Consider the following 26,541-nt stretch of genomic DNA (forward strand, 5'->3'; position numbering starts at 1 on the left):
GAAGAAGGAGAACACGACTGCCGCTTTACTAAACTACCAAGTTAGTTAGTTGTTACAAACATGGACAACTCTGGAAAAGAGAAGGAAGCCTCGGCTTTGATGGCTGAGGCTGAAAAGAAACTGAAATCATCTCAGTCGTTTTTTGGGGCGTTGTTTGGGTGAGCATTCCAGCTAGCTAGCCTCGGTAGTTTAGCTAGCAATCGCAAATGGTACAGTGAGTAACGTTAGGTACTGTTTGCTAATTATCTAACTGTTAGCTACTAGTTACCAACTACCCTTTTAACGTTAATTGTTGAAGAAAAAAAAGTAATATAGTGTTGGTCTACCAACGTTAGTGCAATTTCCTCATCCAGCTAACAGCAGTTAGCTTAGTTAGCCAACAACAATCAAGTCAACAAAGTATCTTAGATAGCTAACTTTAGCCTGTTGTACAAAAAAAATACCCCAAAAGTTATTTGACGTGGATGAAGTTTTATTTCTATATTGGTTGGTAACGCATGAGAGTAAAGTAAAGCAAACGTATTTCTTGTGTTTCTGTCCATGACTCCTTGGTTACTCGCTTTCTGCCAGCAGTACAAACGATGACGTCACTTTATGGCGATGTCGAAACCAAAGTCTGCGTTGCAAAACATTGCAATGTGGAAAACTCATTCAAAACATATTGGAATCAATAGCCACTTTCTAAAAAATATTGTGCCAAAAATAAAATCCAGTAAGTAATTTATGAAAACAAATAGAAAATATGCTTTCAAAAATGTTTAAGCCAGTAATGGAAAAAAGACTATGTTGACATTGGTATGTTGAGAATATTGGACTGTAGAGAACTTTTCTACCTGTCTCAGCTAAAGTGGGTGGGAAATACTCAGTAGGGTCTCTACTAACCAAATATGGTTCGTTTTGGAGGGGGACTGTCACCCAGCAGCACTATAGCCCCCAATGCAATACATTGTAATAGACTGTACATGGGATAACCCTCATATTGGCTTGTAGAGAGAACGTTTTTCTACCTGTCTCAGCTTAAGTGGGGTGGGAAATACTCAGTAGGGTCTCTACTAACATAGTATGGTTTCGTTTTCGAGGGGGACTGTGTTATAGGCATGCATTTAGTCCTGCATGTTATATACAGGACCAGTCAAAAGTTTGGACACACCTACTCATTCAAGGGTTTTTCTTTATTTTTACTATTTTCTACATTGTAGAATAATAGTGAAGACAAACTATAAAATAACACATATGGAATCATGTAGTAACAAAAAAAGGGTTAAACAAATTTCAAATAGCCACCCTTTGCCTTGATGACAGCTTTTCACACAAGTGTTGGCATTCTCTCAACCAGCTTCATGAGGTAGTCACCTGGAATGCATTTCAATTAACAGGTGTGCTTGTTAAAAGTTAATTTGTGGAATTTCTTTCCTTAATACATTTGAGCCAATCAGTTGTGTTGTGAAGAATCTCAAATCTCAAATATATTTTGATTTGTTTAACACTTTTTTGGTTACTACTTGATTCCATATGTGTTATTTCATAGTTTTGATGTCTTCACTATTATTCTACAATGTAGAAAACAGTAAAAAAAGAAAAAAAAAAACCTTGAATGAGTAGGTGTGTACAAACTTTTGACTGGTACTGTATATTAATTCCAAAACAATAAATTAATATACTGTTGTAGTGTTGAATATCAGTTTTAAAGACAAAACAGGAAGTCCAGGATCCAGTTGCAGAGGGAGGTGTTTAGTCCCAGGGTCCTTAGCTTAGTGATTAGCTTTGAGGGCACTATGGTGTTGAACGCTGAGCTGTAGTCAATGAATAGCATTCTCACGTAGGTGTTGCTCTTGTCCAGGTGGGAAAGGGCAGTTTGGCGTGCAATAGAGATTGCGTTGTAAGTCGCTCTGAATAAGAGCGTCTGCTAAATAATGTAAATGTAAATGTGAATGTCATCTGTGGATCTGTTGGGGCGGTATGCAAATTGGAGTGGGTCTAGGGTTTCTGGGATAATGTTGTTGATGTGAGCCATGACCAGCCTTTCAAAGCCCTTCATGGCTACAGACATGAGTGCTATGGGTCGGTAGTTATTTAGGCAGGTTACCTTAGTGTTCTTGGGCACAGGGACTATGGTGGTCTGCTTGAAACATGTTGGTATTACAGACTCAGTCAGGGACATGTTGAAAATGTCAGTGAAGACACTTGCCAGTTGGTCAGCGCATGCTCGGAGTTCACGTCCTGGTAATCCGTCTGGCCCTGCGGCCTTGTGAATGTTGACCTGCTTAAAAGTCTTAATCACATTGGCTACGGAAAGCGTGATCACAGATCACAGGAAGAATCCCGGAACATATTCCAGTCTGTGCTAGCAAAACAGTACTGTAGCTTAGCATCTGCATTATCTGACCACTTCCTTATTAACCGAGTCACTGGTGCTTCCTGCTTTAGTTTTTGCTTATAAGCAGGAATCAGGAAGATAGAGTTATGGTCAGATTTGCCACATTTAACATGCTGGTAGAAATGTTACATGCTGGTAGAAGATTTCTAAAACATGTAATACTGCTAACAACTTTCAGTTGTCAAGCTTGAATGTCATCCATGCTCCAAAGATATTACTTGTGAAGGTAGACAAGCCAGCAGAGAGCTGTTTTACCTAAGAGCTTGAATCTATCCTGCATATGTAACATTCACGTCTTAGAATTCTCTATTATAGCATTTACCGTACACACTACATGACAAGCTCTGGTATATCGACTGCGCTCAAGTATCAAAATCAAGTGTGGGCTTTACCTTTTTTAGACAAAGTCCAATAACTCCTGAGACAGGCTGTGTTCTATCCTGTAGCTCAGTTGGTAGAGCATGGCGCCTGCAACGCCGGAGTTGTGGGTTCGATTCCCGCGGGGGGGGGGGCCAGTATGAAAAATGTATGCACTCACTAAACTGTAAGTCACTCTGGATAAGAGCGTCTGCTAAATGACTAAAATGTAAAATATACCAGAAGAAACAGTGGAAAAGTACTACGTTTTCTTCAGAAAGACAAAAGGAATATGTGCTCTGACAAATGCGCAAGTAATGACTCATCTGGGTCTAAACGTGTAATTCCGAAGACAACCAAAACTTCCATCTCCACTTACTAAAGAGGATTATAACATATGAATGATCTTTTGAAGTCACAATGTGTTAATGTCCCCCTGTGTCTTTTGAGAGTCAGGAATTACATAGTCTGTTTTGTGACAGCAAAGAGGTTATGCCAATTGTGCCTGGAATGAAACGTTCTCTCTCTACAAGCCAATATAATGGCTGTCCCATGTACAGTGTATTGCATTGTGGGTGATGGAGGGGGCGGCGTGAAAAGCCAGCAGCAGGCCGTACGACACAGTCCCTCTCCAAAATGATCCATATTTGGTTAGTAGAGACCCTACTGAGTATTTCCCACTTTAGCTGAGACAGGTAGAAAAACGTTCTCTCTACAAGCCAATATGATGGTTATCCCATGTACAGTCTATTACAGTGTATTGCATTGGGGGCTATGGGGGGGGGGGGGGGTGGAGAACAAAGTGCTGCTGGGTGACAGTCCCCCTCCAAAACTAACCATATTTGGTTAGTAGAGACCCTACTGAGTATTTCCCACCTGAGGCAGGTAGGAAAGTTCTCTCTACAAGCCAATAAGTATCCCATATACCTTGTATTGCATTGCAGTGGGTGGAGTAAGGAGTCACCAGTACTTTGTATTAAACCGGTTGCTCAGCACAAGAGACCCATTGAAGTTTAGCAGACTCTATTGAGTAATTTATTAAAAGTATATTTCTTTAAATATAAGCCTAAACAATTAGCTTTCAACATACCAGTATTTGTGTGAACTTTTTCAAAATAATTGCTTGTATGAATAATACAATATTCAAAATAAAATATGTGAAATGATCCCTATTTTTCTGGTGTTACATTCTGTTCCCCATCAGATCCGGTTCCCCCTTCCACTACTGAAGTCCGTTGTCTTCACACTTTTTATTGTAAACATCAATGATTGCTAACTGATAATGTTCCTCGATGAAATTACTGCCATGGTTTGTTTAGTTTAATAGGCCTAATTAATGATAATAACGGTTGTCTCATCTCATACACACATTTTGAACTGCTATTCTAACGGTCGTTTTTGCCAATACAGTCAGTGATATACGACAGTATTGAAACAGAGCCTCTACTGTATAACTCTTACTATTAATGTGTTACTAGTGCTGATAGCACCTGGGCTCACTGCTACTCTAATTCTGTTGACGCAGAGGCTCGTCCAAGATGGAAGAGGCCTGTGATCTGTACGCCAGGGCTGCCAACATGTACAAGATGGCAAAGAACTGGTGTGGTGAGAACACTGTTTTTTTTGTTTGTTGTTGTAGCCATATCAAATCAAATGTTATTTGTCACGTGTATGTGTTTTAGCAGATGTTATCGCGGGTGTAGCGAAATGCTTAGAACCTGTTTGGTGAGAACGCTTTCGTAGCCATATAGAACTGGTTTGGTGAGAACACTGATTTGTAGCCATATAGAACTGGTTTGGTGAGAACACTGATTTGTAGCCATATAGATACGGTAAAGAGGTCAATGGAACTCGACCAAAACAATGGGAATGTCAATGACACGGCTGGGGGAGATATGCCATGTTGGGAAGATCTTGAGTCTCCTCATTGCCCCCCAGCAAAATGAGCCTACATTTTAGGCTATTGTTTCGATGTGTATTTCACACTATGTTAAGGTAAAAATTCGGAGTAATAATGCTTGTATGGATGTCAACCCCAATACATGTTCATGTCATCGTCACCAATCAACTGCATTACAGTTTAAAAAAACGACTTTGACGACCACCACCAATTTATTTATGCTAGCTATGCTACCAGCTTATACGAATGGGAGTTAGCATTTAGCAGTCACTTCTTCTAAACCTGAAAGGGAACTACTTCTAGGGCTGCACGATCAAATTCAGATCGAAATTGCGATATTTACATGTACAATATCCATATCGCAATAGGTTGCAATTTTCTCCGTTCTTTGACACTCTGTTAACACAACAAAAACTAGACTACGGTACCTCCCCCAATGAGACGCGCTAGACTACGGTACCTCCCCCAATGAGACGCGCTAGACTACGGTACCTCCCCCAATGAGATGCGCTAGACTACGGTACCTCCCCCAATGAGATGCGCTAGACTACGGTACCTCCCCCAATGAGATGCGCTAGACTACGGTACCTCCCCCAATGAGATGCGCTAGACTACGGTACCTCCCCCAATGAGATGCGCTAGACTACGGTACCTCCCCCAATGAGATGCGCTAGACTACGGTACCTCCCCCAATGAGATGCGCTAGACTACGGTACCTCCCCCAATGAGATGCGCTAGACTACGGTACCTCCCCCAATGAGATGCGCTAGACTACGGTACCTCCCCCAATGAGATGCGCTAGACTACGGTACCTCCCCCAATGAGATGCGCTAGACTACGGTACCTCCCCCAATGAGATACGCTAGACTACGGTACCTCCCCCAATGAGATGCGCTAGACTACGGTACCTCCCCCAATGAGATGCGCTAGACTACGGTACCTCCCCCAATGAGATGCGCTAGACTACGGTACCTCCCCCAATGAGATGCGCTAGACTTCGTTCATTCACTCTCTACATGCACAGAGGATGCTGACCAATCACAAGCAGGCTTTTTCACTCTGCATGCTGGCCAATCACAAGCGTCCTCGCTTAGAGCGCGCCGTTAGATGCTGGCGAGGAGAGAAAGGGCTTCACCTCGCCGTAGCTCCATCATAGGCAGAATGTGTCGGAAACATGAGTGCTGCTAGTGCTAACGAGAACGTTGATTTGGTGACAAAGAAGGATCTTCAGTAGTATGGCAGTATTTCAGCACATCTTCAGTAGTATGGCAGTATTTCAGCACATCTTCAGTAGTATGGCAGTATTTCAACACATCTTCAGTAGTATGGCAGTATTTCAACACATCTTCAGTAGTATGGCAGTATTTCAACACATCTTCGGTAGAAGATATATCTACCTATAGTCTCTATATATCTATATATCTACCTATAGTCTCTATATATATACCTATAGTCTCTATATATCTACCTATAGTCTCTATATATCTACCTATAGTCTCTATATATCTACCTATAGTCTCTATATATCTACCTATAGTCTCTATATATCTACCTATAGTCTCTATATATCTATATATCTATAGTCTCTATATATCTACCTATAGTCTCTATATATCTATATATCTACCTATAGTCTCTATATATCTACCTATAGTCTCTATATATCTACCTATAGTCTCTATATATCTACCTATAGTCTCTATATATCTACCTATAGTCTCTATTTATCTACCTATAGTCTCTATATATCTATATATCTATAGTCTCTATATATCTATATATCTATAGTCTCTATATATCTATATATCTATAGTCTCTATATATCTATATATCTACCTATAGTCTCTATATATCTACCTATAGTCTCTATATATCTACCTATAGTCTCTATATATCTACCTATAGTCTCTATTTATCTACCTATAGTCTCTATTTATCTACCTATAGTCTCGATATATATACATATAGTCTCTATATATCTATATATCTACCTATAGTCTCTATATATCCACCTATAGTCTCTATATATCTACCTATAGTCTCTATATATCTATATATCTACCTATAGTCTCTATATATCTACCTATAGTCTCTATATATATATACCTATAGTCTCTATATATATATACCTATAGTCTCTATATATCTACCTATAGTCTCTATATATCTACCTATAGTCTCTATATATCTACCTATAGTCTCTATATATCTATATATCTACCTATAGTCTCTATATATATACCTATAGTCTCTATATATCTACCTATAGTCTCTATATATATACCTATAGTCTCTATATATATACCTATAGTCTCTATATATCTACCTATAGTCTCTATATATCTACCTATAGTCTCTATATATCTACCTATAGTCTCTATATATATACCTATAGTCTCTATATATCTACCTATAGTCTCTATATATATACCTATAGTCTCTATATATATACCTATAGTCTCTATATATCTACCTATAGTCTCTATATATATACCTATAGTCTCTATATATATACCTATAGTCTCTATATATCTATATATCTACCTATAGTCTCTATATATCTACCTATAGTCTCTATATATCTACCTATAGTCTCTATATATCTACCTATAGTCTCTATATATCTATATATCTACCTATAGTCTCTATATATCTACCTATAGTCTCTATATATATACCTATAGTCTCTATATATCTATATATCTACCTATAGTCTCTATATATCTACCTATAGTCTCTATATATCTATATATCTACCTATAGTCTCTATATATCTACCTATAGTCTCTATATATCTACCTATAGTCTCTATATATCTACCTATAGTCTCTATATATCTACCTATAGTCTCTATATATATATATATCTACCTATAGTCTCTATATATCTACCTATAGTCTCTATATATATACCTATAGTCTCTATATATCTATATATCTACCTATAGTCTCTATATATCTACCTATAGTCTCTATATATCTACCTATAGTCTCTATATATCTATATATCTACCTATAGTCTCTATATATCTACCTATAGTCTCTATATATCTACCTATAGTCTCTATATATCTATATATCTACCTATAGTCTCTATATATCTACCTATAGTCTCTATATATCTACCTATAGTCTCTATATATATACCTATAGTCTCTATATATCTATATATCTACCTATAGTCTCTATATATCTACCTATAGTCTCTATATATCTACCTATAGTCTCTATATATCTATATATCTACCTATAGTCTCTATATATATATATACCTATAGTCTCTATATATATACCTATAGTCTCTATATATCTATATATCTACCTATAGTCTCTATATATCTACCTATAGTCTCTATATATATACCTATAGTCTCTATATATCTACCTATAGTCTCTATATATCTACCTATAGTCTCTATATATATACCTATAGTCTCTATATATATACCTATAGTCTCTATATATCTACCTATAGTCTCTATATATCTACCTATAGTCTCTATATATATACCTATAGTCTCTATATATCTATAAATATACCTATAGTCTCTATATATCTATATATCTACCTATAGTCTCTATATATCTACCTATAGTCTCTATATATCTACCTATAGTCTCTATATATCTACCTATAGTCTCTATATATCTACCTATAGTCTCTATATATCTATATATCTACCTATAGTCTCTATATATCTACCTATAGTCTCTATATATCTACCTATAGTCTCTATATATCTACCTATAGTCTCTATATATCTACCTATAGTCTCTATATATCTACCTATAGTCTCTACATATCTATATATCTACCTATAGTCTCTATATATCTACCTATAGTCTCTATATATCTACCTATAGTCTCTATATATCTATATATCTACCTATAGTCTCTATATATCTACCTATAGTCTCTATATATCTACCTATAGTCTCTATATATCTATATATCTACCTATAGTCTCTATATATCTACCTATAGTCTCTATATATCTACCTATAGTCTCTATATATCTACCTATAGTCTCTATATATCTACCTATAGTCTCTATATATCTATATATCTACCTATAGTCTCTATATATATATATACCTATAGTCTCTATATATCTATATATCTACCTATAGTCTCTATATATCTACCTATAGTCTCTATATATCTACCTATAGTCTCTATATATCTACCTATAGTCTCTATATATCTATATATATACCTATAGTCTCTATATATCTATATATATACCTATAGTCTCTATATATCTACCTATAGTCTCTATATATCTACCTATAGTCTCTATATATCTACCTATAGTCTCTATATATCTACCTATAGTCTCTATATATCTACCTATAGTCTCTATATATCTACCTATAGTCTCTATATATCTATATATCTACCTATAGTCTCTATATATATCTATATATCTACCTATAGTCTCTATATATCTACCTATAGTCTCTATATATATCTATATATCTACCTATAGTCTCTATATATCTACCTATAGTCTCTATATATCTACCTATAGTCTCTCTCTATATATCTACCTATAGTCTCTATATATCTACCAGAGGACCACCTGGTTAAACAGATCTTTGGTCTGGTGGAACAGAATGTGTTCATTCATATGATCTCATTTTAGAAGTGATGTTCCCTATCCGGACACTTGTATTTAACCATGTCTGATGGAATTACCAAGTTATTCACCAAAGTGTTTGAAAATTGCAATTTATAATCGTAATATCTGGCCAAAACATCGCTACTAAATATTTTGTCAATCGTGCAGCCCTAACTACTTCTAAATGTTATACAGCGAAAAACAGCCAAATAATATCAAAATCTGACTTTAATAACCACATTGTTGGCCTGTTACATAACATCAATCATGACGGATATGACGAATATTCACTTAGTTAGATCAGATTTCTTGACTGTGCGCCAATCCAGCATCCTCCTCCTGTCCCCCATAGATGTGTCTGTGTTGTGATAGTGGATATGTCTGTTGTGATAGTGGATATGTCTGTGTTGTGATAGTGGATATGTCTGTGTTGTGATAGTGGATATGTCTGTGTTGTGATAGTGGATATGTCTGTGTTGTGATAGTGGATATGTCTGTGTTGTGATAGTGGATATGTCTGTGTTGTGATAGTGGATATGTCTGTGTTGTGATAGTGGATATGTCTGTGTTGTGATAGAAATTCACGTAACAACTGTATCCACTATCTCAATGTTTCAAAAATGAACTTATTACTCAGTCTGTATCCCAGAGGTTGGAAATCTCTAATAATCAGACCAAGTAGCCCAGCATACAATCATCAGGCTTTAGTCATTGAGAACGTTCTGAAACAAAATGGCCGTACAATCTTTTTATATGCACACGTCAGAGAGAAAAAATAAATAATCCCTCCCCTTCTTTAGGTGGGCTGTAGTTTTACACTGGAAAACTGCTCTCCTGACCATCATGTCACACACACACACACACACACACACACACACACGCCTAACAGTTTCTCTCCTCCCTAAATTCCTCAGTTACCTTGGTTTCTCAGTTGCCTGTAGACAGTTATCCAATTTCAATCAATTTTATTTTATATAGCCCTTCTTACATCAGCTAATATCTCGAAGTGCTGTACAGAAACCCAGCCTAAAACCCCAAACAGCTAGTAATGCAGGTGTAGAAGCACGGTGGCTAGGAAAAACTCCCTAGAAAGGCAAAACCTAGGAAGAAACCTAGAGAGGAACCAGGCTATGAGGGGTGGCCAGTCCTCTTCTGGCTGTGCCGGGTGGAGATTATAACAGAACCATGCCAAGATGTTCAAAAATGTTCATAAGTGACAAGCATGGTCAAATAATAATCAGGAATAAATCTCAGTTGGCTTTTCATAGCCGATCATTAGAGTTTAAAACAGCAGGTCTGGGACAGGTAGGGGTTCCATAACCGCAGGCAGAACAGTTTAAACTGGAATAGCAGCAAGGCCAGGCGGACTGGGGACAGCAAGGAGTCACCACGGCCGGTAGTCCCGACGTATGGTCCTAGGGCTCAGGTCTCTCAGTTGGCTTTTCATAGCCGATCATTAAAGAGTTGAAAACAGCAGGTCTGGGACAGGTAGGGGTTTCGTAGCCGCAGGCAGAACAGTTGAAACTGGAATAGCAGCAAGGCCAGGCGGACTGGGGACAGCAAGGTGTCATCATGCCCGGTAGTCCTGACGTATGGTCCTAGGGCTCAGGTTCTCAGAGAGAAAGAGAGAACGAGAGAATTAGAGAGAGCATACTTAAATTCACACAGGACACTGGATAAGACAGGAGAAGTACTCCAGGTATAACCAACTAACCCCAGCCCCCCGACACATAAACTACTGCAGCATAAATACTGGAGGCTATCCTTGTCCTTTGTTGTCTGGCCTAACTCTTACTCACATTGCTAAATAGTAACACAATGTCATATTCTTTACTGGTCCTACACTCACACATTCTAACACATTTCACACAGTTTCAGGGTGTAATAATTAGTCATTAATAATTAATCTATCAACAGTGCATTCAGAAAGTATTCAGACTCCTTGACTTTTTGTTACGTGTTGTTACGTTAGTCTTATTCTAAAATTGATTAAATTGTTTTTTCCCTCATCAATCTACACGCAAAACCCCATAATGACAAAGCAAAAACAGGTTTTTAGACATTTTTGCTAATGTATTAAAAAGAAAAGACTATCGCATTTACATAAGTATTCAGACCCTTTACTCAGTATGTTGTTGAAGCACCTTTGGCAGCGATTACAGCCTCTAGTCTTCTTGGGTATGACGCTACAAGCTTGGCACACCTGTATCTGGGGAGTTTCTCCCATTCTTCTCTGCAGATCTTCTCAAGTTCTGTCAGGTTGGATGGGGAGTGTCGCTGCACAGCTATTTTCAGGTCTCCAGAGATTGGAAGGTGAACCTTCGCCCCAGTCTGAGGTCCTGAGCGCTTTGGAGCAGGTTTCCATCAAGGATCTCTGTACTTTGCTCTGTTCATCTTTCCCTTGATCCTGACCAGTCTCCCAGTCCCTGCCGCTGAAAAACATCCCCACAGCATGATACTGTCACCACCATGCTTCACCGTAGGGATGGTGCCAGGTTTCTTCCAGATGTGACACTTGGCATTCAGGCCAAATAGTTAAATCTTGGTTTCATCAGACCAGAGAATCTTGTTTCTCATGGTCTGAGAGTCTTTAGGTGCCTTTTGGCAAACTCCAAGCGGGCTGTCATGTGCCTTTTACTGAGGAGTGGCTTCCGTCTGGCCACTCTACCATAAAGGCCTGATTGGTGGAGTGCTGCAGAGATGGTTGTCCTTCTGGAAGGTTCTCCCATCTCCACAGATGAACTCTGGAGCTCTGTCAGAGTGACCATTGGGTTCTTGGGCACCTCCCTGACCAAGGCCCTTCTCCCCCATTGCTCAGTTTGGCCGGGTGGCCAGCTCTAAGAAGAGTCTTGGTGGTTCCAAACTTCTTCCATTTAAGAATGATGGAGGCCACTGTGTTCTTCAATGCAGCATGAATTTTTGGGTACCCTTCCCCAGATCTGTGTGTCTCTGAGCTCTACGGACAATTCCTTCGACCTCATGGCTTGGTTTTTGCTCTGACATGCACTGTCAACTGTGGGACATTATATAGACCGGTGTGTGTCTTTCCAAATCATGTCCAATCAATTGAATTCACCACAGGCAGACTCCAGTCAAGTTGTAGAAACTTCTCAAGGATGATCTATGTAAACAGGATGCACCTGAGCTCAATTTAGTCTCATAGCAAAGGGTCTGAATACTTATGTAAATAAGGTATTTCTGTTATTTTTAATACATTTGTAAAATTTCTAAAAACCTGTTTTCACTTTGTCATTATGGGGTATTGTGCATAGATTAGGATTTTTATTTATTTAATCAATTTTAGAATAAGGCTGTAACATAACAAAATGTGGAAAAAGTCAAGGGGTCTGAATACTTTTCGAATGCACTGTATGTCTGTCTTGTGATAGTGGTTGAATGTTTTGTGATAGTTGGATATATAGTTGAAGTCGGAAGTTTACATACACCTTAGCCAAATACATTTAAACTCAGTTTTTCACAATTCCTGACATTTAATCCTAGTAAACATTCCCTGTCTTAGGTCAATTAGGAGCACCACTTTATTTTAAGAATGTGAAATGTCAGAATAATAGTAGAGATTTATTTCAGCTTTTATTTCTTTCATCACATTCCCAGTGGGTCAGAAGTTTACATACACTCAATTAGTATTTGGTAGCATTGCCTTTAAATTGTTTAACTTGGGTCAAATGTTTCGGGTAGGCTTCCACAAGCTTCCCACAATAAGTTGGGTGAATTTTGGCCCATTCCTCCTGACAGAGCTGGTGTAACTGAATCAGGTTTGTAGGCTCCTTGCTCGCACATGCCTTTTCAGTTCTGCCCACAAATGTTCTATAGGATTGAGGTCAGGGCTTTGTGATGGCCACTCCAATACCTTGACTTTGTTGTCCTTAAGCCATTTTGCCACAACTTTGGAAGTATGCTTGGGGTCATTGTCCATTTGGAAGACCCATTTGCGACCAAGCTTTAACTTCCTGACTGATGTCTTGAGATGTTGCTTCAATATATCCACATCATTTCCCTTCCTCATGATGCCATCTATTTTGTGAAGTGCACCAGTCCCTCCTGCAGCAAAGCACCCCCACAGCATGATGCTGCCACCCCCGTGCTTCACGAATGGGGTGGTGTTCTTCGGCTTGCAAGCAACCCCCTTTTCCTCCAAACATAACGATGGTCATTATAGCCAAACAGTTCTATTGTTGTTTCATCAGACCAGTGGACATTTCTCCAAAAAGTACAATCTTTGTCCCCATGTGCAGTTGCAGACCGTAGTCTGGCTTTTTTATGGCAGTTTTGGAGCAGTGGCTTCTTCCTTGCTGAGCGGCCTTTCAGATTATGTCGATATAGGACTCGTTTTATTGTGGATATAGATACTTTTGTACCCGTTTCCTCCAGCATCTTCAGAAGGTACTTTGCTGTTGTTCTGGGATTGATTTGCACTTTTCGCACAAAAGTACGTTCATCTCTAGGAGACAGAACGCGTCTCCTTCCTGAGCGGTATGACGGCTACGTGGTCCCATGGTGTTTATACTTGCGTACTATTGTTTGTACAGATGAACGTGGTACCTTCAGGCGTTTGGAAATTGCTCCCAAGGATGAACCAGACTTGTGGAGGTCTACAGTCTTGGCTGATTTCTTTTGATTTTCCCATGATGTCAAGCAAAGAGGCACTGAGTTTGAAGATAGGCCTTGAAATACATCCACAGGTACACCTCCAATTGACTCAAATGATATCAATTAGCCTATCAGAAGCTTCTAAAGCCATGACATTTTCTGGAATTTTCCAAGCTGTTTAAAGGCACAGTCAACTTAGTGTATGTAAACTTCTGACCCACTGGAATTGTGATACAGTGAAATAATCTGTCTGTAAATAATTGTTGGAAAAATTACTTGTCGTGCACAAAGTAGATGTCCTAACCGACTTGCCAAAACTATAGTTTGTTAACAAGACATTTGTGAAAAACAAGTTTTAATGACTCCAACCTAAGTGTATGTAAACTTCCGACTTCAACTGTATGTCTGTATGGTGATGGTGGATAATGTCTATATGGTGATGGTGGATAATGTCTGTGTTTCAGCTGCAGGTAATGCGTTCTCCCAGGCGGCCCGGCTCCACCTCCAGCTCCAGAGTAAACACGACGCTGCCACTAACTTCATCGATGCTGGAAACGCCTTCAAAAAAGCTGACCCACAAGGTATTCTCTCTCTGTACCTCACCATGGACTTTACAACCATTGCAGCTCAGGTTCCACCTCATTTTGTGGGCAGTGTGCACATAGCCTGTCTTCTCTTGAGAGCCAGGTCTGCCTACGACGGCCTTTCTCAATAGCAAGGCTATGCTCACTGAGTCTGTACATAGTCAAAGCTTTCCTTAAGTTTGGGTCAGTCACAGTGGTCAGGTATTCTGCCACTGTGTACTCTCTGTTTATGGCCAAATAGCATTCTAGTTTGCTCTGTTCTTTTGTTAATTATTTCCAATGTGTCAAGTAATTCTCTTTTTTGTTTTCTCATGATTTGGTTGGGTCTAATTGTGTGAATAGAAGGCTCTCTGATGTACCTCTCTCTCTCCTGCCCCCTACAACTGTAGACACTCAACTGTTCTTTCAGCGTTTGGTTAATGTTTCGCCAAAGAAATTAAACATGACCTTGGTATTTCCTGCAGATCAGAGTGAATAGAAAGTCTGAGTTTATAATGCATCTGATGTACACTTCTCCCCCCCCCTCCCCCTCCCACCTCCACAGAGGCTATCAACTGTCTGAACCGAGCCATTGAGATCTACACAGACATGGTGAGAAGTCTTCGTATGGATAGAGGCTGGATACCCACCTCTTTGACTGCACATAGTGGTTCAACACACCAAAACACTCCTGAGTGGCGCAGTGGTCTAAGGCACTGCATCGCAGTGCTAACTGTGCCACTAGAGATCCTGGTTCAAATCCAGGCTCTGTCGCAGCCGGCCGCGACCGGGAGACTCATGGGCGGCGCACAATTGGCCCAGCGTCTTCCAGGGTAGGGGAGGGAATGGCCGGCAGGGATGTAGCTCAGTTGATAGAGCATGGTGTTTGCAACGCCAGGGTTGTGGGTTCGATTCACATGGGGGGCCAGTATAAAAAAATAATATATATATATAGATATAATGTATTCAATAACTGTAAGTCGCTCTGGATAAGAGCGTCTGCTAAATGACTAAAAATGTAAAAATGTATTTCACCAGTAACATATAGAGCTGATATGAGCACAGTCTGTTCTGGTGTGCTGTTCTGGTGTTCTGGTGTTCTGTTCTGTTGTTCTGCTGTTCTGGTGTTCTGTTCTGGTGTTCTGTTGTTCTGGTGCTTCTCTCATCCTTCTTTCTGCTTCCTGCTTCCTGTGTGTTCCTCTTCTCTTGGACTCATTAGGGACGGTTCACCATTGCAGCCAAACATCACATCTCCATCGCAGAGATCTTTGAGACGGAGCTGGTGGACATTGATAAGGTCAGACCTATGGGCCCTGGTCAAAAGTAGTGCATTTTATAGGGAATGGAGAAGCATTTGAGACACAGCCTGTATCTGTCCACCAGCTAGCCTGGAATAGTCACTACTGTCCTGTATATCTCTGAGCTGAATAGTCACTACTGTCCTGTATATCTCTGAGCTGAATAGTCACTACTGTCCTGTATATCTCTGAGATGAATAGTCACTACTGTCCTGTATATCTCTGAGCTGAATAGTCACTACTGTCCTGTATATCTCTGAGATGAATAGTCACTACTGTCCTGTATATCTCTGAGCTGAATAGTCACTACTGTCCTGTATATCTCTGAGATGAATAGTCACTACTGTCCTGTATATCTCTGAGCTGAATAGTCACTACTGTCCTGTATATCTCTGAGATGAATAGTCACTACTGTCCTGTATATCTCTGAGATGAATAGTCACTACTGTCCTGTATATCTCTGAGCTGAATAGTCACTACTGTCCTGTATATCTCTGAGATGAATAGTCACTACTGTCCTGTATATCTCTGAGATGAATAGCTTGGGAGAATCAGCTCCCTATGAGGAAATATGCTAAATCATCTGTGGTTGTTGTGTCAGAGATGTAATGGCACATTTCACATCAAATTGTATTGATCACATACACGTGTTTAGCAGATGTTATTGCTGGTGTAGCGAAATGCTTGTGCTTCTAGCTCCGACAGTGCAGTAATATCTAACAAGTAATATCTGACAATTTCACAACATATACCCAATACACACACATCGAAGTAAGGAATGGAATTTAAGAATATATACATATATGGACAAGCAATGACAGAGCGGCATGGACTAAGATACAGTAGAATAGTATAGAATACAGTATATACATATGAGATATGTAATGCGAGATATGTAAACATTATTAAAGTGACTAGTGTTCCATTTCTTAAAGTGGCCAGTGATTTCAATAGGCAGCAGCAGCCTCTAATGTGCTAGTGAAGGCTATTTAACAGTCTGATCATTTGCATTCATAGCCAGGTCTTGTACCAGGGTGTAATTGTATGGGTCAGGTGCCTCTTTCTAGAGGTTTGTCTGATGGTGTACTTCAATCACTTTGTGACACCACCCCTTTTGATTTGAACGAAACCTTCCATACATATTATTTGCCCATTTTTATAGAAGTGCAAAGAAAGTGACCTTTTGGACCTGAATGCCAACACTTTCAAGAGATAAAAGTGCTGAAAGTTTACCTATTTTGCATACCCCACCATACCATGAGACATGTCTACATCACTGGAAAAGAGAAACGGTTGAGTTTGATATAATTTAAAAGAGAAACGGTTGAGTTTGATATCATTTAAAAACTATTTTATGGGGCCTCCCGAGTGGCGCAGCGGTCTAAGGCACCTCATCGCGTCACTACAGACCCGGGTTCGATCCCAGGCTGTGTCGACCGGGAGACCCATGAGGCGGCGCACGATTGGCCCAGCGTCGTCCGAGGTTAGGGGAGGGTTTGGCCGGCCGGGATGTCCTTGTCCCATCGCGCTCTAGCGACTCCTTGTGGCGGCCGGGTGCATGCACGCTGACCTCGGTCGACAGCTGTATGGCGTTTCCTCCGACACGTTGGTGCGGCTGGCTTCCCGGTTAAACGAGCAGTGTGGCTCTCGTGGCTCTCGACCTTGGCTCTCGACCTCGTGGCTCTCGACCTTCGGCTCTCCCGAGTACGGGAGTTGCAGCGATGGGATATCACAAAAAAGGGGTACAAAAATAATAATCTTTAAAAAAAAATTATACAAACGGTCACTGATCTAAAAACGCGTAAATTCTAAAAATGAAATTACCGTATTTTCCGCACTATAAGACGCACCGGAGTATAAGCCGCAGTAGCTAAATTGAATGATGTGTACATATATAAGCCGCAGGTGTTTTAATGTTTAATTACCATATGTAAGGGTTCGTGCACAGAGGGGATTGTCGGGAAAGAGACAAACTGTCTCGCTCTCGTAATGTCTGTCTGTCTTGCTCTCGTTCTGTCTCTCGTACCACTCTCGGTTCCACTTTTACTTTTGCGCGCTACCTGTCTCACTCTTTTCCGGCCTCCAGCTTTTCCTGCTGGAGCCCGCCGCTTAAAGGTGGGGGGCGCGGACCGGTCATAGAGCCCATAGAGTTAAAGTTGGTGGACTGCAACCTGTAAAATCCATAGATTTAGGAGGTCTTCTAGTGGCTGTTAGCTGTAAAAATCCATAGATTAGCCGCACCGTTATATAAGCCGCAGGGTCGAAAAATGGGAAAAAAGGCGCGGCTTATAGTCCGAAAATTACGGTAGTTTATGTTGTAGTTTGTATTCAAGAGCATGTTGCGTCTCAACCAATGGCGGCACAACACAAAAAAAGTAGGGTCTAAGCTGCAACATAAAGGGACTTACGGACCAGTACATCACTGGGGCCAAGCTTCCTGCCATCCAGGACCTCTATACCAGGCGGTGTCAGAGGAAGGCCCTCAAAATTGTCAAAGACTCCAGCCACCCTAGTCATAGACTGTTCTCTCTGCTACCGCACGGCAAGCGGTACCGGAGTGCCAAGTCTAGGTCCAAAAGACTTCTCAACAGCTTCTACCCCCAAGCCATAAGACTCCTGAACAGCTAATCATGGCTACCCGGACTATTTGCACTGCCCCCCCACCCCATCTTTTTACGCTGCTGCTACTCTGTTAATTATTTATGCATAGTCACTTTAACTCTACCCACATGTACATATTACTTCAACTACCTCAACTAGCCGGTGCCCCCGCACATTGACTCTGCACCGGTACCCCCCTGTATATATAGCCTCCCTACTGTTATTTAATTTTACTTCTGCTCTTTTTTTCTCAACACTTTTTTGTTTAATTTACTTTTTTTTATTAAAAATAAATGCACTGTTGGTTAAGGGCTGTAAGTAAGCATTTCACTCATGTCTGCACCTGTTGTATTCGGCGCATGTGGCCAATAACATTTGATTTGATTTTGATTTGAATATTATTTTTTGTTTTAAGTGTTTTTACATAATTGACGTTAGAGGTAAAAAAATTAAAAATTCTCACAAAATTAGAAAGTGGTTTGACAACCCTGTTTGTAAGCTTTTTAAATTATATTCAACTCAACCGTTTATCTTTTCCAGCGATGAAGACGTGTATGTCTCATGGTATGGTGGGGTATGCAAAATTAGTCAACTTTGAGCACCTTTTATCTCTTGAATGTTTTGTCATTCAGGTCCTAAAAGTCACTTTCTGATCACTGCTACAATGGGCAAACATGTATGGAAAGTTTTGTTTAAATCAAAAGGGATGCTGTCAAAAAGTGCTTGAATTCAAATTGATTATTTACACAGGGGTCAGGTGTATCTAAATGTTGTCTCTGTCTGCAGGCGATAGCTCACTATGAACAGGCACAGGGGTCAGGTGTATCTAAATGTTGTCTCTGTCTGCAGGCGATAGCTCACTATGAACAGGCACAGGGGTCAGGTGTCTAAATGTTGTCTCTGTCTGCAGGCGATAGCTCACTATGAACAGGCACAGGGGTCAGGTGTATCTAAATGTTGTCTCTGTCTGCAGGCGATAGCTCACTATGAACAGGCGGCAGACTACTACAAAGGAGAAGAGTCCACAAGGTAGGAACCGTGGACAATATATCCATTTTTGTTCTAAAAGGTATTTTTTTAAGGAGTAGGGCAGTCCTACTCCATTTTTTTTTTTTTTGCTTTATTGAAGAGCTGGACAGTGTTTGGGAGGGGGGGGTCAAAGGGCAGTGGTCCGGATTCCAACCCATGCCAACTCTGGCATACATGGGAGGGGGGGTCAAAGGGCAGTGGTCCGGATTCCAACCCATGCCAACTCTGGCATACATGGGAGGGGGGGTCAAAGGGCAGTGGTCCGGATTCCAACCCCATGCCAACTCTGGCATACATGGGAGGGGGGGTCAAAGGGCAGTGGTCCGGATTCCAACCCATGCCAACTCTGGCATACATGGGAGGGGGGGTCAAAGGGCAGTGGTCCGGATTCCAACCCATGCCAACTCTGGCATACATGGGAGGGGGGTCAAAGGGCAGTGGTCCGGATTCCAACCCATGCCAACTCTGGCATACATGGGAGGGGGGGTCAAAGGGCAGTGGTCCGGATTCCAACCCATGCCAACTCTGGCATACATGGGAGGGGGGGTCAAAGGGCAGTGGGCCGGATTCCAACCCCATGCCAACTCTGGCATACATGGGAGGGGGGGTCAAAGGGCAGTGGTCCGGATTCCAACCCGTGCCAACTCTGGCATACATGGGAGGGGGGGTCAAAGGGCAGTGGTCCGGATTCCAACCCATGCCAACTCTGGCATACATGGGAGGGGGGGTCAAAGGGCAGTGGTCCGGATTCCAACCCATGCCAACTCTGGCATACATGGGAGGGGGGGTCAAAGGGCAGTGGTCCGGATTCCAACCCATGCCAACTCTGGCATACATGGGAGGGGGGGTCAAAGGGCAGTGGGCCGGATTCCAACCCATGCCAACTCTGGCATACATGGGAGGGGGGGTCAAAGGGCAGTGGTCCGGATTCCAACCCATGCCAACTCTGGCATACATGGGAGGGGGGGTCAAAGGGCAGTGGTCCGGATTCCAACCCATGCCAACTCTGGCATACATGGGAGGGGGGGTCAAAGGGCAGTGGTCCGGATTCCAACCCATGCCAACTCTGGCATACATGGGAGGGGGGTCAAAGGGCAGTGGTCCGGATTCCAACCCATGCCAACTCTGGCATACATGGGAGGGGGGGTCAAAGGGCAGTGGTCCGGATTCCAACCCATGCCAACTCTGGCATACATGGGAGGGGGGGTCAAAGGGCAGTGGTCCGGATTCCAACCCATGCCAACTCTGGCATACATGTGCCGGGGTCAGCGGCTCTTACCACTGGACCACACATCAGCTCTATAGGGTTGTATATCTATGGTGGAAACTATGGAGAGATAGAAATGCAATGAATAGAGCCCACATGACTCCTTACTGTGAGCTGACATGATGCCTTACATATTCCCCTATGTTGTTCTGTCCTACTGAATCAGACCCGGAGTTATTTGACCGTGTTTTAACTGGTTGTTCTGTCCTACTGAATCAGACCCGGAGTTATTTGACCGTGTTTTAACTGGTTGTTCTGTCCTACTGAATCAGACCCGGAGTTATTTGACCGTGTTTTAACTGGTTGTTCTGTCCTACTGAATCAGACCCGGAGTTATTTGACCGTGTTTTAACTGGTTGTCCTTGTGTCTCTCTCCCTTCCTCCTTGTCCTCTCAGCTCTGCTAACAAGTGCCTTCTGAAGGTAGCTACCTATGTAGCACAGCTGGAGCAGTACCAGAAAGCCATAGAGATCTATGAACAGGTGAGATCTGTCAATGTCGCAGGAGGCAGTTCTAGTAAATATATGTTTTTATGTCATTTATATTTACTGTTAACGATCCTGTTTTTGGTCTGTGTGTTTTTAAGGTTGGGACCAATGCGATGGACAGCACACTGCTGAAGTACAGTGCTAAAGACTACTTCTTCAAGGCAGCTCTCTGCCACTTCTGTGTGGACATGCTCAATGCCAAAGTTAGCCCCAAACCGACTTCTGTCTGTTTTCAAATCCTCCACAAGGCTTCTAGGCCTCTTCTCTAACTAACCTCCTTTATCTCCTGACATATAGCTGGCCTTGCAGAAGTATGAAGAAATGTTCCCTGCCTTCTCAGATTCTCGAGAATGTAAACTGGTAAAGGTAAGGGAATGGGTTGTTTCTCATATGGGCTCTATGTTTTTGTCTTCTCTTATCCAACCCCTCACCTTAACCAAGCTGATTCACTGCTTGTCTTTGCTCCAAGGCTTTGAACTCCAAAATATGTATTTTAATTACAATTCATTTCTATTTTTCTCTGCAGAAACTTTTAGATGCGTATGAAGAACAGAATGTTGATGTATATACTGATGCAGTGAGTGGAGCTCTCCTCAAAGTATTGTTTTGTATCTTTATTTGTGTGTATGTGGAAGTCAGTACTGAAGTCATTAATGCAAATGAAAAGATGGCAAACAATAACAACACTAATGAAAAGAGGAAGTAAGACAGGAAATAAAACTAGAACCGTCACTGAGGAAGTCTGACATGAACTAAAACTAGAACCGTCACTGAGGAAGTCCGACATGAACTAAAACTAGAACCGTCACTGAGGAAGTCTGACATGAACTAAAACTAGAACCGTCACTGAGGAAGTCCGACATGAACTAAAACTAGAACCGTCACTGAGGAAGTCCGACATGCACTAGAACTAGAACTGTCTCTGAGGAAGTCCGACATGAACCGTCACTGAGGAAGTTCTACATTAACTAAAACTAGAACATCACTGAGGAAGTCCGACATGCACTAGAACTAGAACTGTCTCTGAGGAAGTCCGACATGAACCGTCACTGAGGAAGTTCTACATTAACTAAAACTAGAACATCACTGAGGAAGTCCGACATGCACTAGAACTAGAACTGTCTCTGAGGAAGTCCGACATGCACTAGAACTAGAACTGTCACTGAGGAAGTCCGACATGAACTAAAACTAGAACCGTCACTGAGGAAGTCCGACATGCACTAGAACTAGAACCGTCACTGAGGAAGTCCGGCATGAACCGTCACTGAGGAAGTTCTACATTAACTAAAACTAGAACATCACTGAGGAAGTCCGACATGCACTAGAACCGGCACTGAGGAAATCCTACATGAACTAAAACTAGAACTGTCACTGAGAAAGTCCGACATGAACTAAAACTAGAACTGTCACTGAGGAAGTCCGACATGCACTAAAACTAGAACCGTCACTGAGGAAGTCCGACATGCACTAAAACTAGAACCGTCACTGAGGAAGTCCGACATGAACTAAAACTAGAACCGTCACTGAGAAAGTCCGACATGAACTAAAACTAGAACCGTCACTGAGGAAGTCCGACATGAACTAAAACTAGAACCGTCACTGAGGAAGTCCGACATGAACTAAAACTAGAACCGTCACTGAGGAAGTCCGACATGCACTAAAACTAGAACCGTCACTGAGGAAGTCCGACATGAACCGTCACTGAGGAAGTCTGGCATGAACCGTCACTGAGGAAGTCCGACATGCACTAAAACTAGAACCGTCACTGAGGAAGTCCGACATGCACTAAAACTAGAACCGTCACTGAGGAAGTCCGACATGAACCGTCACTGAGGAAGTCTGGCATGAACCGTCACTGAGGAAGTCTGGCATGCACTAGAACTAGAACAGTCTTGAAAAAGAAAGTGAATTCAATTACTGGAAACTGGAAGTTAACTTGTTTATTTTCTTGTCTCACCCCTCCCCTCTCCCTCCCCCCATTACTCTCTCGCTCCGTCCCTCCCTATACTTCTCCTCATCTCTCCTTCTCGCCCTCTCTCTGTATGTCTGTCTGTCTCGATCTCTCTCAAATCTCTCTATCCACCTCCCCCCCCCTCTCTCCCAGGTGAAGGAATATGACACTGTCTCCAGGTTGGACCAGTGGCTGACCACTATGCTCCTCCGCATCAAGAAGACCATACAGGAGGATGAGAGTGACCTGCGTTAATGTTCCTGATGTCCCCAGACCCCCAAACCCCTCCCCAGACCCCCAAACCCACCCCAGACCCCCAAACCCCTCCCCAGACCCCCAAACCCCTCCCCAGACCCCCTATACCCAAACCCCATCCACACCTAGGGCTGTTAAGGTGACCGTATTACCGCTCACCAGCAGTGACCAGTCATGATTGCGGTCAAATTCCACGAGTCAAGATAACTAGGCTTCTCCAAAACTGCGCTCTAATACTGCTGATGGTCATTGGTACTCGGCGCTCTATTGTCCCTCTAATCACTCTGACATAAATGCAAATGCAATCGAAAATCAAATCAAACACTTTGAGAGCCCTGGGATTCAGAGTTTGAGCGAAATAGGATCACCTGTTGTGCAGTGAGAGCCAATAGGATCACCTGTTATGCAGTGAGAGCCAATAGGATCACCTGTTGTGCAGTGAGAGCCAATAGGATCACCTGTTATGCAGTGAGAGCCAATAGGATCACCTGTTGCGCAGTGAGAGCCAATAGGATCACCTGTTGCGCAGTGAGAGCCAATAGGATCACCTGTTGTGCAGTGAGAGCCAATAGGATCACCTGTTATGCAGTGAGAGCCAATAGGATCACCTGTTATGCAGTGAGAGCCAATAGGATCACCTGTTGTGCAGTGAGAGCCAATAGGATCACCTGTTATGCAGTGAGAGCCAATAGGATCACCTGTTGCGCAGTGAGAGCCAGCTCCTCATAGGTGGTTGATGCATAAAATTAAATGTGTTCCTGTTGGGCAATATTTCTACAGGATGTGCAATTGCGGGAGAAAACAGTTTTGATTGCCTATAGGCTATTAAAAAGAGGAGGATCTCATCAGCTTTCTATAGGCTAAGCCTACTATAATTATTTCTAAACGTTCCTAATATTAAGCACATTGCTTCGTGGTTACAACCAGAGTAGCCTACCTGGCTGGCGTGAAATTGAACCACGGGAAAAGCGTCCTCCGTTCGCTATTCAACGGCATAGATGACATGTATTACATGTTGTTGTTTCCTGTTCCGACTACTGTAGCCTACCTGGCATATTAAAAAACGTTACGGCACGTAAACTCCATTCGCTATTTGATTGCAGTATTTTTTTTGTGGGCCATTCAAAGTCAAATAATTCCACACATATATTAGTAGGCTATATGTAAAGATCAAAAATCGTTTGGGGAAAATATCCTTTCTATTTTATTCAGCTATGTTCAATTGTATTCTTCTTACTATAAAATAATGCCACGGGAATTATATGGAATTAACTAGTGTTGCCAACAGCCATAGCAGGGCCTAACATAAAGACGACTCAGAATATGCTGGCTTCTGCTCTCCTCCTCTTGTGCCTTTTTAACAGCAGATAGCTCATCTTACCTTTGCAGTGTATCTCATCTTGATCAGTCATTACATTATAGTCATTTAGCAGATGCTCTTATCCAGAGCGACTTACAGTTAGTGAGTGCATTTATTATTATCCATACTGGCCCCCCGTGGGAATCGAACCCACAACCCTGGCGTTGCAAACGCCATGCACTACCAACTGAACTACATCCCTGCCGGCCATTCCCTCCCCTACCCTGGACGACGCCAATTATGCGCCGCCCCATGGGTCTCCCGGTCGCGGCCGGCTACGACAGAGCCTGGATTCGAACCAGGATCTCTAGTGACACAGCTAGCACTGCGATGCAGCGCCTTAGACCACTGCGCCACTCGAGAGGTCATCAACGCTAGTCTAGTGCTTCCTGTTCTACAGACCCACCGTGTTTGCAGAGCTAGCCTCTCCTGTTCTGCTGAACATAGTGCACCTGTGGTCATCTGTCCACTGCAGACACTAACTTGTAGACTGCGCCACCGTGAGAGTGGGAGAGGTACTGCAGAGTGCCTTCAGAATGAAACCAGCCAGTCGTGCTGTGCACTGCACACTACGAAGAGCAGAGCCAATCGGAAGGTGAATATCCCTGATCAACTCTGTACTCTTCCAGCTTTGGGACACTTCAAGAATGGTGGACTGCTGGATCCGATTAGAAATACATGTATTCACACAGTGGCCTTGGAAGACCTTATGGTAATATTGATAATATTTAATTTATAAGTATTTTAAGACAAAGTTACAAAGAAGCACCATACCAATGATATAAATGAATAAATTGCCCATACAGACATGACCTAGTTATGGTTTTAAATGACTTATGCATTTTGCAGTGTTCCATTCATTCTATTCCAATTCTCTTGATTTCTTGAAGTGGTTTATTTTCCTTCGATGCTTTGTGTCTATTTAACCCCCTCTACCTTGTGTTCCCGACTCTTAGTAGCTTTACTATACTTCAAAAGCTATTTTTATTGGAAAGCTATTGATTTCAACTTATTTTGACATGTAAAGATGGACAAGCTTTTGATTTAAGGATGTCGTTTTAGTCAGTACAGTGTATAAGCATTAGTCTCTTTCTCTTTGTAGGGTCCCAACAGACAAGGACAGGTTGATAGATAAAGAGAGAAGGTTGTGACTGTTTTCATTAGAATTTTTGTGTAAAATAAAACAAATTATCACGTTGTTTGTCTGACGACTCTGCTTTATCTTTCGAAGCGGTCCGCGCTATATCGCATCCTTGCGACGTCTCTACCCAACTTTGAAGTTTTTAAATGTAAAATGGGTTCGGTAAGCAGTAGGGTTTAGGGTTGGGGGGTAAGCAGTAGGGTTTAGGGTTGGGGGGTAAGCAGTAGGGTTTAGGGTTGGGGGGTAAGCAGTAGGGTTTAGGGTTGGGGGGTAAGCAGTAGGGTTTAGGGTAGGGACGTCCCAAGAATACTATATGTCATTGACCCTTTAGAAACGAACGTCCTTGGCGTAGCGTTTGGCCGGAGCAAGCAGTATGGGCAGCCAGGCAACATATGTAGCTTATGAAACGCATTCAAAGACGGTGGATAGCTAAGACGAGTTCTCTAGCTATCGCCATGGAACTATTTTTGTATGTGTGCCATTATAGCGTCTGTGACAGCATACGCAGCGCCATTGAGGCAATCTACATTTTGAAGTAGTCCATTTTCTTCTTCACGATTGTCTGATCACCAGGAGGGATCAGCCAATGAAGTTGGAAGCCCTCAATGGTACTGCCCGTGCTAATTTGGCCACTATCATTCTATACGGATAGTTCATCCAGGCCGTTTGCAATTAGGGGGGGGGAAATGTCTACTTGAGCCAACGATGGTGGGGCTCAAGGAG

The 26,541-nt window shown here is 42.0% G+C and overlaps 1 protein-coding gene across 1 annotated transcript; it reads left to right on the plus strand.

Moving 5' to 3' along the window:
* On the plus strand, nt 1–25,875 carry napab (N-ethylmaleimide-sensitive factor attachment protein, alpha b). The gene is made up of 11 exons (XM_084148187.1): nt 1–158; nt 4,260–4,339; nt 14,331–14,447; nt 14,995–15,041; nt 15,649–15,726; nt 19,302–19,357; nt 21,021–21,105; nt 21,210–21,314; nt 21,409–21,477; nt 21,638–21,688; nt 23,216–25,875. Exons 1-11 carry the CDS (start codon nt 61–63, stop codon nt 23,315–23,317), a joined length of 888 nt encoding a protein of 295 aa, XP_084004313.1. The 5' UTR covers nt 1–60; the 3' UTR covers nt 23,318–25,875.
* The last annotated feature ends 666 nt before the right edge of the window (nt 25,876–26,541 follow it).

This window comes from Coregonus lavaretus, assembly GCF_964263955.1.
Source record: "Coregonus lavaretus genome assembly, chromosome: 30".
NCBI lineage: Eukaryota > Metazoa > Chordata > Actinopteri > Salmoniformes > Salmonidae > Coregonus > Coregonus lavaretus.